This window comes from Letharia columbiana (assembly GCF_014066305.1).
Source record: "Letharia columbiana isolate WasteWater2 chromosome Unknown Sc0000009_s1, whole genome shotgun sequence".
NCBI classification, from domain to species: Eukaryota; Fungi; Ascomycota; class Lecanoromycetes; order Lecanorales; family Parmeliaceae; genus Letharia; species Letharia columbiana.
The window spans coordinates 36,557-52,222 of record NW_023501046.1 but is presented as its reverse complement, the minus strand read 5'-3'; the positions used below and the strand labels follow the sequence as shown (position 1 = coordinate 52,222).

At 42.9% G+C, this 15,666-nt stretch overlaps 6 protein-coding genes across 6 annotated transcripts; 3 read left to right on the top strand and 3 right to left on the bottom strand.

Annotated features, from left to right (window-relative positions):
* Positions 1-26: 26 nt before the first annotated feature.
* On the bottom strand, positions 27-1,365 carry HO173_003669 (uncharacterized protein; the record flags this gene model as incomplete). The annotated part of the gene is made up of 2 exons (XM_037305594.1): positions 27-480; positions 536-1,365. 2 exons carry the CDS (start codon positions 1,363-1,365, stop codon positions 27-29), a joined length of 1,284 nt encoding a protein of 427 aa, XP_037167349.1.
* Positions 1,366-1,958: 593 nt separating this feature from the next.
* Positions 1,959-2,303, top strand: HO173_003668 (uncharacterized protein; the record flags this gene model as incomplete). The annotated part of the gene is made up of 1 exon (XM_037305593.1): positions 1,959-2,303. One exon carries the CDS (start codon positions 1,959-1,961, stop codon positions 2,301-2,303), a length of 345 nt encoding a protein of 114 aa, XP_037167348.1.
* Positions 2,304-2,507: 204 nt separating this feature from the next.
* On the top strand, positions 2,508-3,309 carry HO173_003667 (uncharacterized protein; the record flags this gene model as incomplete). Its single annotated transcript, XM_037305592.1, has 3 exons — positions 2,508-2,811; positions 2,916-3,086; positions 3,224-3,309. The coding sequence occupies 3 exons, from the start codon at positions 2,508-2,510 to the stop codon at positions 3,307-3,309; spliced, it is 561 nt and encodes a 186-aa protein (XP_037167347.1).
* A 1,568-nt stretch (positions 3,310-4,877) lies between these two features.
* HO173_003666 (uncharacterized protein) lies at positions 4,878-7,027 on the top strand (the record flags this gene model as incomplete). The annotated part of the gene is made up of 4 exons (XM_037305591.1): positions 4,878-5,206; positions 5,255-5,419; positions 5,471-6,785; positions 6,839-7,027. The coding sequence occupies 4 exons, from the start codon at positions 4,878-4,880 to the stop codon at positions 7,025-7,027; spliced, it is 1,998 nt and encodes a 665-aa protein (XP_037167346.1).
* A 1,499-nt stretch (positions 7,028-8,526) lies between these two features.
* On the bottom strand, positions 8,527-10,366 carry HO173_003665 (uncharacterized protein; the record flags this gene model as incomplete). The annotated part of the gene is made up of 3 exons (XM_037305590.1): positions 8,527-8,584; positions 8,639-10,001; positions 10,060-10,366. 3 exons carry the CDS (start codon positions 10,364-10,366, stop codon positions 8,527-8,529), a joined length of 1,728 nt encoding a protein of 575 aa, XP_037167345.1.
* Positions 10,367-11,467: 1,101 nt separating this feature from the next.
* Positions 11,468-12,177, bottom strand: HO173_003664 (uncharacterized protein; the record flags this gene model as incomplete). Its single annotated transcript, XM_037305589.1, has 2 exons — positions 11,468-11,803; positions 11,851-12,177. 2 exons carry the CDS (start codon positions 12,175-12,177, stop codon positions 11,468-11,470), a joined length of 663 nt encoding a protein of 220 aa, XP_037167344.1.
* Between the last annotated feature and the right edge of the window lie 3,489 nt (positions 12,178-15,666).

Genomic DNA, 15,666 nt, shown 5'->3' with positions numbered 1-15,666 from the left:
TCCGCGCAGTCAAAGTGTCGCCCGCTTCAAGACTCTGCATAATTATGATTAGTTGAATTTGAGTTTGCGTTTCCTGCTTCGGAATTTCCGTCAGTGTCGTCCATATTTGGTAAAGTGAGCAGCGCGATCGACTCGAGATGGCCTGCAATATGTTGCTGCAGATCAATTGATCGCTCAATTTCAAGCCGGCAGAAGGGGCAAGGTCTATCGCACACTTGCGAAACGGACTCCTGGGATTTCACAAGCTCGGAGGAAAGCAGCTGATGGATAGATGCCGCATGATAAGTCCTCACGTGATCTTCGTACGCAGCAAGCTCAACGTGTTCATGCTGAGGGTGCTCCGGACATCGCCATATACTTTGCTGATGCGCCCATTGCTCATGGCGTGTCCACTCTTCCCAGCTATCGTATAGCACATTTGGTTCGGTAAAACCATCATATGTACAGACATAGGGTCGAAGGTCATGCTTGAGGTGCGATCTAGCCCAGCGTTCAGTTTTCGACTTGTCTGAGCATATTAAAATGGGACACAAACCTCCAAGCAGCGCCTTCAGAGTACCTTGGAGTACAGAAATAGAAACAGAAAGGACACTCAAAGTCTTCCTTCAAGGGACCAGCCACAGGAGATTTTGGCCAACTGACCTTTTCACCGGAGAGTCCAGGAACAGTGAGACCTGGACTCGTTCCCGAGTACGTATATTTGTAGTTACCCCTCAGGATATAGTCTTTGGGAAGCGCAGGAACTGAAGACAACAATGGTCGTGAAACCTCAGAGGGTTGCACCAAAGAGGGTGTGTCGTGCTTTGGCACCTTCGTCAACCTTTCGTCATGATGTTGTGAACTAGGTACGGTTTCGATAGCCTTGGATGCTGCTCGAATAGACCGTTGTTTTGACCGCCTCCAACACTCAAACTGCTGGCGACGAGCGTTATTCGCTTTTTGCAGACGCTGTATGAGGCACTGATCCTCATGCATTAGAACCAGGTCCGCTTCCTCATCTCGAGACTCAATCAACAATTTCCGGGACTGCAGCACGATGTGTTCAATACCCTGCAGTTCGGCCCTTTTCCTCATTTTGATGTACTTAGACTTGATTTCGCCATCTACCTTCTTGTAGATATCAATATCAGTACGGATTGTCCTTAATTTAGGGCTGCGTATTTGGGACGCAAGGTTATACATTTGGTTGATTGCTTCTGTCACGTCTTCCAAATGCAATATGAGCATTGGCTCGTTTTCATCGTTGGTGTCGTTCAAGGTTCCCATCATGATGAGGCTAAAGGAAGACCCTCCATCGTTACTCTCACACAGCAATTCATCAGTTTCAGCTCTCAATGCATCAGGATGGGGCGTTTCTGAGACCATAAACGGGGATCCTTCATCATGAGAGTTAGAGATGCCTGCGACTGATTTTCTATCAGTACTAGTTATACATTTCAAGTAGGAAGGCATACTTCCTTCAAGAGCTCCGATCAAATTTGTAAGCAGTTCGCTAGTAAAAAACCTCACAACTTCGTTGTCTCTGAGCCGGTAGTCTAGAGAACCGTGATCTTGACGTAACAATCCAAGATTGATGGCCTAAACCTGAAACCGCTGCATCTCTGACCTCAACGCCGCAGCATCGGGCTGTTCCGAAGCCATAGAAGTATTCTTTTCGAGCGTCTCATAAGCGACCTGAAAGTTTTCCCAAGCATTAAGGCCATGTGTTGCCAAGTCTGTCTTGTCGAGAGAATTGGGCATGATAGTTGATGTGGCACCTAGATGACATCCAAAGGTGCATATGGTGTATATAATAGACAAAAGTTGCTAGGATGCCGCCCGTCATGCAAGAATATGTCAAGACCAAGATATCCCCGCACCTGAACAACTTCCGACCTACTCAGCCTCAGTCTTCATCTGCATACGCAAATTTGTGACCAATACCGCAGACGTACATTCTGGTGGGCCCAGTCAGTGTCATGGTGACTGGAATTGAAACAGCCGGCCTTGTCTTGGCCGTCTTACCCTTCCTCATTGAGGCACCTTTGGTGTACAAGAAGGGGCTCGAAAAGACGGGGATCGTTCTTGGCTTCAAACAGAAGAGATATAAAGTAAAGGTCGAAACGCTCAGACTGCGGCTCAAGGGTCAAAGTGCATGGTTACACCTAAACCTTGCTAAATTACTTAGCCGCGCGGCCCCGAATGAGGATTTCGTGAGACTGACAGAGGACTACAACGACGTATTTTGGACTGGGGATATTGCCGACAAGATCAGGAAATACTTACAGCCTGGTGACGCATTCGAAGCTTCCAAGGCACCCTAGGTCTATATGAGAGTTATCTCGAGGAGATTGCCGAGAAGCTGGTTGGCATCCTCAGACCTCCTCGAGTACAGAGAAGGATCCTACTTTCTTGCGGCTCTGTCGCTAAGGCTTTTCTAGGTAGATGAGGAAGATTTAAAGGCTTTTCTCGAAGCCAACAAGCTTGATCAGGGCCATTACCGTTTCAGTCAGAGGTTGGCTTTTGTTATGGATGAGCCGAGCCTCGACGATCTACTGAAAGGTTTGAGCGACTCAGCATTGACCATTAAAAATTTCGTGGACGACAATGAGGACCTGCATCACATTCAGAGATCGAATAAGGAGCTGCAACAAGCCAAGCAAACCAGGGTGGCGAATTCCCTACATAAGGTACGAAAGCATGCAAATGCTCTTTTTCGTGCGATTGCTTGTGGTTGGAGTCGGCAATGTCATGAGAGACACCGAGCCATGCTTCGTCTAGAGCCTCGATGTCAGGAAGCATACCACGCCCTGCAGTCACCGTCGGGAGTTGGTAAGACAGCAGTCAGGTTCACTATCCTGTTTCATGGCAAGATCAGGCTGCTCAGGAAAGCGTTTCGTGGCACGAAACATCCATTTGACGCCTGAGGAAGACAGTACTCATGTTCTTCGCAATACGGCGTAAGTGGGAGCTCCGCTCGGAGATAGCCGCACACAGGCGAAAACTAGATATGTTTGAAGGGCAACGACTTCCGCAGAAAAGTCAGTCACCCGGTCAGCAGTTCCGGATATTGTTATCACCTCTGGTGAAGTACCGTCCCCAGAAGGGTCAGTGCCCATCGAGGTAACGAGTATTTGCAAGACACTTGCAGAAGTTCAACCACCTGTGCTTCAGCTGTCAAGCGACAACCGGCTTTTTTGGCGTATGGAGGCGCCTTACAATTTCTTACGACCTGCGCAACTAGGCGAGCGGACTATGAGCTTGGATGTAGTCCTGGAAGAGCGGAGGCAACTGGATCCGGAAGATCGCATCAAGCTTGCCGTAAATTAGCATATCCTCTGCTCCAATACAACCTCACTCCTTGGCTGCGAACATGTTGGATGGAAAAAACTGTCCACTCCTTTGTTCACACACGAACTGTGTCAGGCATTGATGTCGAACACCTGATGATTATAAAAGATTTCAGTGATCAGGCGAGTAAGACACTCCATGATGTTCCAGAAAATGATCCAGAGCTGGCACTTATGGAGCTTGGGATTTTGTTGCTCGAGATATGGGATGTGAGGACTTTCGAAAGCTGGCTGAAAACCGCTGGACATCTCGTAGATCATTCAAAGGTCCAAGACAGATATCTCCACCTTAAATATTCCATTGAATGGTTCCAAAATCTGAAAGGAAAGCTCTTACCAAATTATCAGAAACTCGTCGGGATTTGTCTGAGACCTTGTACTTTCGATCTCTTTCACGCAGCTTGGAGGATACAGATTTTAGGATGGCAGTATCCAGGGAGATTGTTGAGCCTCTACTAATATGGAGTAGCTGAAGGTCGAATATGTGGTTACGCAGAGCAGCTTTCCTTCTCTTGTGAGGACTTCCAGCTTCATTCTCAGCACGACTTGCGGACAAACTAAGTACCCTCCATCAAAATTGCGGATGCCTCGATGGACTCCATCGATGGTGGAAACCCGAGAGTTAGAGAAGTCGGAATTTTGCTGCAAGAGAACGATCGGGCCGGTACGGTAAAACATTTTTGTCTGAAATCTGTAAGAGGGGAGCCCATAGAGCCGTTTGAGGATCGATCTGGGAGTGCTCGAGATATATTAGAACGCGAGAATGCCAGAACTTGGATCGGGGATAGCAAAGTAGACCAGAAACAGCCCCGGAGAAAGTACTTTAGTGAATAATACATGCAATCCAGTTTTCTACTCGTGCAATCCAGGAATGAGTTCCCACGCTAAAATAGGGCCGGGAATCAGCCAATCAAGTTACTCAGTTCTCCGCAAAATCGCACTAAAACATGCCTTATTTCATAGAGAGGGGCGCCACTGAGGCATGCTCTCTCATTATTAAATATCAAGATATCGAGAACATGACAACAATGACAGCTACATTCGTGTGTAAGTAACCCCCTGAGTATTTAGACTACTTAATTGACCAATCAACTGAGCCGGTTCTTTAGGGCGATCGAGACTCTTCAGGCATGCTAGAATATCGTGAAAATCCTCGTTTCCAGCTCTGTTAATTGCTCTCAGCATTAAGGCGGAAGCAGATCTCTTATTCACCCCCGTTCTTCGCTCAATGGCATTAAAACTTTCGCAATACAGTAGTCTACAGATAGCTACAGCTACTCTAAGCTCTAGACTGATTTCGATGTCGTGTGGGGCCATTAAATATATAATAGCTGGATTTGATGGAGTAAACAATAGAATAAACATAGATATTTGCGGGGCGACCCTGCCAAGACGCTAAATTTTAGCGTGGGAACTCATTCCTGGATTGCACGAGTAGTCAGCCTTATCGGATGTAAGAGCGCGTAAATGCCGACGCGACAAATATCGCGTCTCTGTCACGCATAACCTCTTACTGCGATCCACTTGTACATATTGCAAAAGGCAACAATGAGTACTACTACAGCAGAACTCAACGAGCTTTTCGCCATACCACCAGTGACTGAGCTGCCTCCCGATGTCCTAGGCGAGCTTCAATCCATACTCCGCCTACACTCGATTCCTCCGCAAGAGCTGTCATACAAATGGGAATCCTACAGCATGAAGATGGGGTCCGAGCAGACCAAACTCGACCTCCCTACTGCTCGAGCATTCAAGAAAGATTTGCAAGAGATGCTAGAGCGAGAATCGAGAGGGAAAGCGCACGTTCGCAGCGTGGACAAGCGGGGCGCATATGCGACACCCAGGAATACTGGGAAGGGGGATGATGTGTTTGGGATGTAGGTGGACTCGAGGCTAGCTACTCAACCGTTGCTGATTGAACACAGGCTGGATGGCATTGTGCCAAATACTCCAGTGCCGCAACGCTCTACGAATGGCGCAATGAAGAGGAAAGCTGCTTTCGATACGCCCGCGGTCCCCAAATTTAGTAAAGCGGATGGCATGAGTTCTCCCAGCGATGCGAGGACCAACGGTAATACAAAGGGCGTCCAGTAAGTTGCCGAACATGCGCGAGGTTAGGATGGCTGCTTACAAATCTCAAGGAGTATTCCATTCTCAGAACGTCAGAACGCAGGCCAGATTGTCGAAACCCTCAATCCCCACTTGAATACCTGCGAGGCTCCCATCGCGCCACCAGCCGAGTCTCGCGTCAGACTGACTGCAAACACCGACCTGAAGAAGTTTTCTTATAAGCCCATGGCGATGCACCTTTCGGAAGCATCCGAGGTTCTGGATGACCGGATAGACGAATTCCAATCTCTAATACAGGTCCATCACAATCTCGAAGATTCGGCTTTCGGAAATGCAGCGAACCGGGCTACCAGCGAGATCATTGCCGTTGGACGGATTGCCTCGGATGCACTCGAAGGAAAACTCAACGCATCTTCGCTGATGCTTGAGACTTCAAGACGGACAGGTGCTGGATTACGAGTGCCTCTCAAAGTCGAATCGGTATCCCATGAATTCTTTCCTGGACAGATTGTTGCGATTCGTGGCATCAACGCATCGGGTGATTATTTTTCTGTCAACCAAGTCCTAGAGATGCCTCTCCTGCCAACAGCGGCTTCTCTGCCGTCAACGATGGATGCCTTGAACGAGAGGCTTGGGGTCGAAGAAGCTAACTCGGAGAACCCTGCACATGCCCTCAACGTCCTTGTTTCCTCTGGTCCATACACTGCAGATGACAATCTTGGATTTGAACCACTGCAAGCCTTGTGCCAGAAAGCAGCCGAGTCATATGCAGATGTCCTCGTTATGGTAGGACCAATCCTCGACCTCGAGCATCCGCTTCTCGCATCTGGCGACTTTGATCTTCCAGACGATTCCAGCATCGAGCCCGACAAGGCCACTCTCAACGACGTCTTCAGAATCCTAATAGGCACACCAATTCGTCATCTCGCTCTGCAAGTGCCCAATATAACTATCGTACTCGTTCCCTCAGTGCGAGACGCAGTCAACAAGCACGTCTCATGGCCTCAAGAACCCTTCGACAAGAAAGTTCTCGGACTCCCGAAGCAAGCAAAGGTCGTCACCAACCCTGTGACCATCTCTCTGAACGAGATCGTTGTAAGCATATCAGCACAAGACGTCCTCTGGGACCTCCGATGCGAGGAAGTCAAAGTTGGAAGAACGAAAGAGAGTGATCTCATGGCACGGCTACCTAGACATCTCATCCAGCAACGCCATTTCTTTCCTCTGTTCCCACCTGCTGATCGGAAAAGCTTGCCCAAGACAGGCACGGAGGAGGGTGTTGCAACTGGTACGCCGATGGATGTGAGCTATGTGAGACTGGGAGAGTGGCTCAATGTGCGGCCGGATATGTTGATCACGCCTAGTGCACTGTCGCCTTTTGCAAAGGTACGCGATGCCCACCCAGAACCCCAAGCGAAAGCAAGCTGACCACATCGTAGGTCGTCGAAAGCGTTCTAGTGGTCAACCCAGGACCACTATCCAAACGCAAAGCAGCCGGTACTTACGCACAACTGGCGATTCACCCGAGGAGAGTCACTGACGAGGAGCGAGAGCGCGAGCAGGCGGAGGGAACAATGATCGGGCATCACCTGTTCGATAGAGCAAGGGCGGATATTGTGAGGATATAGTCGCTTATAGTGACGTTAGCATCGTAAATAAATGCCATTGCACCGCTTCGCGCCACCATCTTCGTAAGCCTGATCTCAATCATTGAACAAACCGAGCATCGGGTATCATCCTACCTAGGCTCCCAGCCCACCACCAACGCGCCAGCCCTTTCATTCCCCACCCCATCCCCCATCTAATCCACGAGTAAAATCCAACCCCTCTTCTTCCCCCCTCACACAAATAGATCATCTAGGCAACTTCGGCATCCCCACCTCCCCACCCTTCGGCCCCTTCCCCACCAACCCCTCCAACCCCAAATCCTTCCACGCGCTCTCCTTCTTCGCCTGCGTCGCGCGCGTTATGCCAAAGGCCGCGTGCTGGTCCGGCACGACGTCGTCTTCGTCTTCGGGGTTCGGCGGCTGGTGGTTGGGGGGCACGTAGATGGATTCGTGGGGGAGGTGCGGGGGGCGGGTGAATTCCTGGTGGTGGTGAGTTGGGGGGGGGGGGTGCTGGGAGGGAAAAGGAGGCGAGGTAGGGAAAGAGGGAGAGGGGGAGGGGGAGGGGGAGGAGGATGGTACGTACTTCGAAGAGGTCGGCGTGGCGGGGTTCGTTGAGGTGGATGTAGGTGTGGGAGGAGTCTTTGGACTGGATGGGATGGTGTCAGTGAGGGTTGGGCAATGGAGGGAGGGAGGGAGGCGAGGGGAAGGGCTTGCCATTGTAGGTTCTGTTCCATGCAAATATTATTGAAGAAATGAAAATCTGTCTTGTCCAATCTCGTATCGTACCTCGGGAGTGCTATGTTTACCTACCTTACTCTCTCCCCACTAGAGCGCCAAGCCCCAAGCGGCACCGTCTCCCCCGCCCCGCCCTCAAACGTCATCCCCAAACCTACTTTATCTACAAGCGCACCAACCACACCTTCCCGATATCTATCCTCCCACCGCAAAACCTGCTCACCCTTCGCCATACAGACGTCGTCACCAACATCGAAGACCAAATGGACAGCTTGAAATCGGCCACGGGCCTTAGCACGGACCCTGCTCAGCAATCGGGCGAGGAGCCGTTGTCGGGGCAGAAAGGGCAGGGGACGGTGGAGGAACCTTATGATCAGGGCAATGCGGAGGGTGAGTTTGTCTGCGGTGTCTGACGGATAGGATTCGAGAGGAGGGGTTTGAGCTTGCGGACTAGGCTGACTGAAATGGTTGTCTATGTAGGAAGCGATGGAGCTCCGGCGAAGGAAGGCATGACTGGGGCGATGAATGATACGAAGAGAAAAGCGGAGGAATTGGTGGGGAAGGGATCGTGAGATGCTGGTGGGAAGCAGAGGTCAAGGAAGATGGCAACGATGGCATGAAAATACGAGCAATTTTGTAGGGATTGGGAGGATGCCAGTGGTCGTGGTAGGAATTATGTGGTTCATATACCCCCTAATGACATCGACGGTCTAAGATCATGTCAATGAAGATACTCCAAAAGTCCACAATTATTACAGCATCCCAGCCCAGACGGTCCCGTCCGCTCAATGCGACTCAGTCACTTTACATTTCCACCCTGATTCCTGGCTCAACAGCGGCAAGCTACATCGAGTGTCAGTACCGTGCATCTTGATGAGATTGAATGCGTTGACTTACCTAGCACCCAAGCACCAGCCCAACTCATTACCCTTGATCTTCTTCGCAATCTTGACCTCCCTGTTCAAGCCCATATCATAACCCGTGTGCAAGAGACCAACCATGAAGTTCAGGTCCAAACAATATTCCGGTCGGCCTTTCAACTCTTCCAACGCACCTTCTACCGCCCCAAAGCTTGCCCATCCCTTTTCCCCCTCGCATACCTTGGCGGTCAAGTCGCGCAGCTCGGCAACAGTGAAGGATTCTGGCATACCTAAAGGCTTTGTGCGGTCGAAGAAGTAGCTGAAGATGTAGACGTCTTCACGCGCAAAGGTCTTTTCTAGCGAAGGTTGATGTATGCCACCGAAAGAGCACGGGGCCAGGTCGCATTGCTTGTCTTTTAAGAGGATCTTCTCGGCAAGGCCACGGCATTGCGCGCTGGCGGCGTCTTTAGGACCAGCCATTGTGGTGGTATAGAAGTCACCGCTGTCGAGGGTGACGTTTACTTCGCGGGACATGCCTGGCGCTATGCAAGGGTTTGAGATAGGAGACGAGGCCCATGATTTGTCGGTCGGAGAGGCGTCGTGCAGGGCCTGTACGACAGATTTGTGGATAGATTCACGAGCAGCCATGAGGCCGTAGCCGAGGTGGGAATGCTGGTAGAGTTCGTAAGTTGTACCGCCAGTTTTAAAGACATACTTGTGCTCCCCTTCATGAAGCGTTTCGGGCATGCCACCAGAAGGAGATTTGAACGTGGGTTCGAAGACGATTTGGGTGCTGCCACCACCAAGGTCGAAGACGGCTGCTGTGGGCGACTTGTCCGGACCGCCGATCTTTCCAAGGAGGTAATTCGTGGTAATCCAAGCGTAAACACCTTCATCTTTGCCGTCCATGACTTCAACACCTCCATTTACGGCAGAGACAACAGGGAAGGGGAATTTGGTTTCCAAGCGGTTGCGGACAGCGTCGAGGATCTTCTTGCTTGCTCCTTCTTTCTTCTGATCCAATTTTCGAAGACCAGCAGTAGCTTTGACGGCGATTGGAGAGCAGCCTTTCAACTTGTCCGGGACCGTCTTCATAGCCACCTCAAGGAGCATGTCGAGACTTTTTGCAGCTCCTTCCGCGTCATCCCCGTATGAGCTCAAGCCAGATCCTCCCTCTTTCTTCTCCGTCATCTTGAACTCCTCGGATTCCAGTTCAGGTGTAGAACCGCAGTTACTAAATTTATAGACATGGATTCGAGAGCCGGTGCTACCCGCGTCAATCATTAAGGCATACTGTATTAGAGGCTTATCCCTCGAGCTGGACTTCGAGCACTTCGTTGTCCCTAGGGGCCCCGCTATCTTCTTATCCGTGGTAGAAGTAGACGAGGGTTTTTGAGCTCCTAGAAGTGGTTAGTGAACTTTCGGGCTTCTTGGGTCCTATATTGTTATTGGGCATACCCTGCACCATATCCCTAACACCTGCGCCATCCCTAGAAGTGAAAAGATATAAGAGAAGTACGACCAAAGTAATGAAGCCCGCAGTCTTCAGCAACCGCGCCCTTTGCCCACCCGTCATCGAGGCTTCTTTGTAGCCCTCCAGATTGCCTGCTCTGCCCCAGCTGCCCTTCGGAGGGGTATTTTCTTTGCTGTCGGGACTGGGAGTCTCGTGCTTGGGCAAGGAGCTCGATCGTCTTCGCGGCTTGGAATTGAAGCTGAGGTAGGACCAGAGGCTTGGGCGTCGACGAGCGTCAAACGCTGTTGACATGGGATGCACTGGGGGCAGTAAGCGGTGTCTGCTTCAATGGACACCACCTTTTTAATCTGTGATTAGGAGTGTGAAAGACAGAAGGTCGAGACGTCCTTGAATTGCGACCTTTTTGGTGTCTCGGGTGGGGAAGCGTGGTCGATGTATTGTCTCAGCGATAAGTTGGGAGAAACAAAGTTGTTCTTTCGAATGCTTGGCTTGCTTGGCGTCTCAAAGCGATTACCTTTCTCCAGAGTATGATGACGCTAAATAGGGCTGGACCTTGTCACTACGGTGTTCCATTTGAGGCAAACCCTTTTTATTCAATTTTTTTTTTTTTTTTTTTTTTGATATGTAGGTCGATTTGAAATATTTACTCCCTGCGTATATTGTAGTACTAACTGCGACTGCGGAGTGGCCATTAAATCTATCTTATTAAATTTAAATATTCCTTCTATTTCTATTATAATTAATAGCTATATATCTAATTAACTTTATATAATTATCGATTATTCTTCTAATAGTACGTATTCGATTTATTTATTTATACTTCTATTTCTATAATTATATTATTAGAATATTCTAAGAAAGACGTAGAGTTATATAAGAAGTTTATTCTCTATCTTTATAACTAGAATATCGAGTATAAAGAGATTTTATAATATCTATCTACTTAGCGCGGCTTTAATATTAATAAGAATATACTTAAGTAATATCTATAAATATAGGATAAAAAACGTTATAATAAATTAGAGTATAAAAATAAGATACTTCGCGATATTCTTATTATAACTTTATTTCTTTAATAAAATATAAATAATAAAGAGATATTAATAATATTAAAGGCGAAGAATTTATATATAACTTTAAATAAGCTTTAATAATTAAGAGTAGTAATAGATTTAAAAAGAAAACGTTTATTAAAAAATACTCGCTCTTATAATTGTCAGGACCAGCATAGGTACGATATCAGTATGGGTGAGGTAGAACTAGGATAATAAGGCTACCGAACTATGTATGTGGGAAGGAGGCATGATATGGTAGGGGATGCCTCCGCCAAGGCCCGCTAGCCATAGGGCTGAGTGGTGTGTCAAGGGTACGCTCGTAACACTACCCCCCCTCTCAAATAGCCATGGCCCCCATGGCTGGTAGACCGGAGATGCACGCCCATTGCTTGCCCTGTGTCTCCAAACATCCATAGTCCCTGCAGGCCTTGATTGGAGAAGATTTGCCGAGGTGTAGTGGTAGCAGTCGAACATCGGATGGTTTCAATTCGTTCAAAAACACCATGTCCGAGGTTTTGCCGGATCGCATGCTGGTCTTGACTGTGCCGTTCATGCCTGCCATGCCCACATTGTCCTTCAGAGATCCTGGAGATATTGGCCATATCTTGCCTGCGTGCCAGCAAGATTCTCCGAGTTCTTCTCCTTGCCCAGTCTGCTTGTCATAGTCCTCCACCTTTTTCGCCTTCAACACCTACTGGCAGCCTGGCCTGGGAGCTTCACTGTAGATTTGCCCTGTGTCTCCCGTGCTCTTGCCATCAAGTCGATCGGTAGAATTGAAGAAAATCCAACGCATGCATATATCATCCTCCAACACCTGTTGGCAGCCTGGCCTGGGAGCTTCACTGTAGATTTGCCCTGTGTCTCCCATACTCTTGCCATCAAAAATCCATCCTCCATTCCATCCTTTGGTAAGTTTGAAAGGGAGGTAGGGAAAGAATCGAATGTGTTGAATGCCATTTGGTAGCAGGCTTCACTATGTGTGTTGTCGACATGCTTAGTGAAGAGGTCGAATCGTAGTCGTTTTGCCGGGTCTGTTCCCGTCGCCATTGTAGCAGGCTCACTATGTGTGTTTGGTCGACATGCTCAGTGAAGAGGTCGTACGTTTGCTGCCATTGTAGCAGGCTCACTGTGAGTGTGGGGGTGTTGGCTATTTCTTTCGATTCGCTAGCCGTACGAATGGTCCAATGCCTTCTTTATCCCTCGACCACTGTTTGCCGAGTCCGATTCGCTATGAAATCGAGTTACCCGTCTGATGGGCTTACCTAGGGATACGATGGCTTAACTTGGTTTCTTGCCAAAGCCCCTGCCAGCGTATTTCTTTAAATTCGTCCGCTAATTCGAATGAAGTGTGTCCGATTACATTTCTCTTCGCCGGGTATACGAAGGAGCTTTATTATAATATCAGGATCAGCATAGGTGCGATACCAGTATAGGTGAGGTAGAACTAGGATAATAAGGCTACCGAACTATGTATGTGGGAAGGAGGCATGATATGGTAGGGGATGCCTCCGCCAAGGCCCGCTAGCCATAGGGCTGAGTGGTGTGTCAAGGGTACGCTCGTAACAATAATAAGAAGATTATACCTATTATTATAAAGTATCTAAATTAAAATATTAATCATAACTAGAGTCTAGAGCTTTATATATCTTTACGTATACTTTTATTATAACGATATATTTATCTTAAAAAACGATATTATATATATTTTAAGATTTATAGATTTAAAGAGCGTTAATAATAAATATTAGAAGAAATAATATAGAAGAAAGAAGTTTTTAATAGTCGATTTTAATACTATATAATTAATTAATATCTATTATAAGCTAGAGATTATTAATATTTAAATCTACGTTATAATTAATATATACTCTTATAAAATTATTTAAATTTATATAAAAATCTTTAAATATATAGTTATTAGCGTTATAAAGTAGTTTTTAATATATATAAAAGAGTATAAGATTATATCGAAAAGATTTTGTTTAGATCGAGGTATTAAGATTATTCTTATTATTAATATATTTTATTAATTATATAAATTATAAGAAGATCGATTAAAAGAGAATTATGTTATTAAGAAGTGTTAAATATTTAATAAAAGTATCGCTAATTAACGTATTAAGTCTTAATAAATATATTTATAATCCTTATAACTTTATTAATAAATACTCTTCTTTAATCGATTAAAAAAGGAAAATTATTTTATAAAGAATCGGTTAGCGAATATTATTATTATATACGCTATCTATATATTTTTAATTTAAGTAAAGATCTTTAAATTTATAAGTAAAAGACTCGCCCGTATATAACTTTTAATTTACTATAGTTTATATATAAATATCTCGAGGAACTAGCGATAAACTACTTTAGCGTATTAAATCTTAATTTTATTAATATATTTTATTAAGAAGTAAAAGTATATAATCTAGATAAGTATCTTCTCGTTATAATATTATAGTAATATTATAAAAAGATATAATCGCTTAATTTTAATTTAATAACTTTAATAATAAAGAATATATTTAAGAAGAAGAGATAGAAAGATATATATATAATTATATTTTTATTCTTCTTAAGTAGAAGGTCGAATAATATCTCGCTATAAGTAATAATAATTTAACTCTAACGTTAACGTAGATATTAAAGAGAGCTAAGTCTTAAAAGCTTTTTAAAAAAATTATAATAGTCTTTTATAAGGCTTAAAGGAATAAGAAGCTAGCGGAGTTTAGAAATTATATAAATACTATTTTTATAGAGTTAGATAACGAGAATTATATATCTAAGAGTTATATATTAATCGACGATAAGAAAAATTAATCGTTAATCTTCTCGATTAATATTCTTTTATTATTTAAAGAAATATATATCTTATAAGTCTCTTTTAATATATATTTATTATAAAGTATATATTAAAAGAGACTTATAAGAAGTATATTACTCTCGTATTAAATAAGATTTCTATTTTTCTAATAAATTAATAGACGACCCGATAAGATCTCGAATATCGTATTTTTAAACGAATTAAATTTATTCGAAGTCTAGATATTACGCTTATGCCTTATTTTTTAATACTTATTAATTAATTACTTAAACGCTTATTATTTAATAATTATTTTATATAAGTTTTATTAAATATACTTTTCTTATTAATCTATTTATAAAGATCTTTTTAAGCTATAATATAATATTTATAAATCTTATTATCGTCGTTAATAATCTTAATTAATATTAACTATCTAGTATATTATAAAGAAAATTACTAAAAGATTATTTAATATTAATTTAAAGTTTAATATTTATAGCTCGATTCGACTCGAAAATACTCGAATTAATTATATTATATTATTCGACGATTTCTTCTCTATCGAAAAATTAAATATTAAATAATTACTTTATAATAAAATATATATTTAGCTATTATTCTTTTATTTATTTACTAAATCTCTTTAAAACGAAAGTCTCTTAACGCTAAAATAATATACTCGTAATTTAATATTTATTAGATTTTTTAATAATCTCGCTATTATCTATATCGCTATTATAAAGATTAATCTCTCTATAATTTTCGAAATAATAATATTTCTTTATAGAAGTCTAGCGTACTCGTTTCTTATTTATTTAAGATATCGTATATAGAAAAAATATCTTAAATATTATTCTTTCGAATAATAAAACTTCGCAGAGAGAGTTCGTTATATAATTATATAGTATTTTATACTTTTAATAAATATACTCGATTTTTTCTTTTAAACTATTTTAAAAAATATACTTAATTTATTATTCGAGCTATATTAAAGAATATACTCTATTTACTATTTAAGCTATATTTATAATTAAATATATAATATTAAATATATAATAGAGTATATAATAGAGTATATAATAGAGTATATAATCGAGGTCTTTCGATTATAAGTATCTCGCTATTATTTATATTATTTAACTATCTCTTTTATATTAACACTTATAAATATTAACTCTTTATTCTTTCTAACTTTTAAAAAATACTTATTATAACTTAATTTATATATTTCTATAAGAATCTATTAAGCTTCGATTATTATATATTATAATTTAAAAAAGAATATATAAATTATAGAGTTAAGAAATAAAAGTAATTAAAGATTTTAATTTCTATTATAAATATTTATAACTTTTTTAGACTAGTATATATATTTAAATAAAGAGAGATATTAACTAGTTTAAGTCGTATTAGCTTTATTATTAAAGATTAAACTCTTAATAATATTCGATCTTATATAAGTAATTAGATTATATATATAGATAATATTAATAATTATATTTAATTTAATAATAGTAGTATTATAATATTTATCTCTAAGGCTTTAATAATATTATATTATTAATTCTATAATCTAGTAAGTCTAGATCTTCTAAAGCTTAAATATATTAATAATAAATCTTTTTATATATAATTATTATTATTAAATAATTAATATTAATTAATCTAATAAATATAAATTCTATTTTACTAAAGTTAATAAATAAAAAATTATTTAGATTAAATATCGAGTA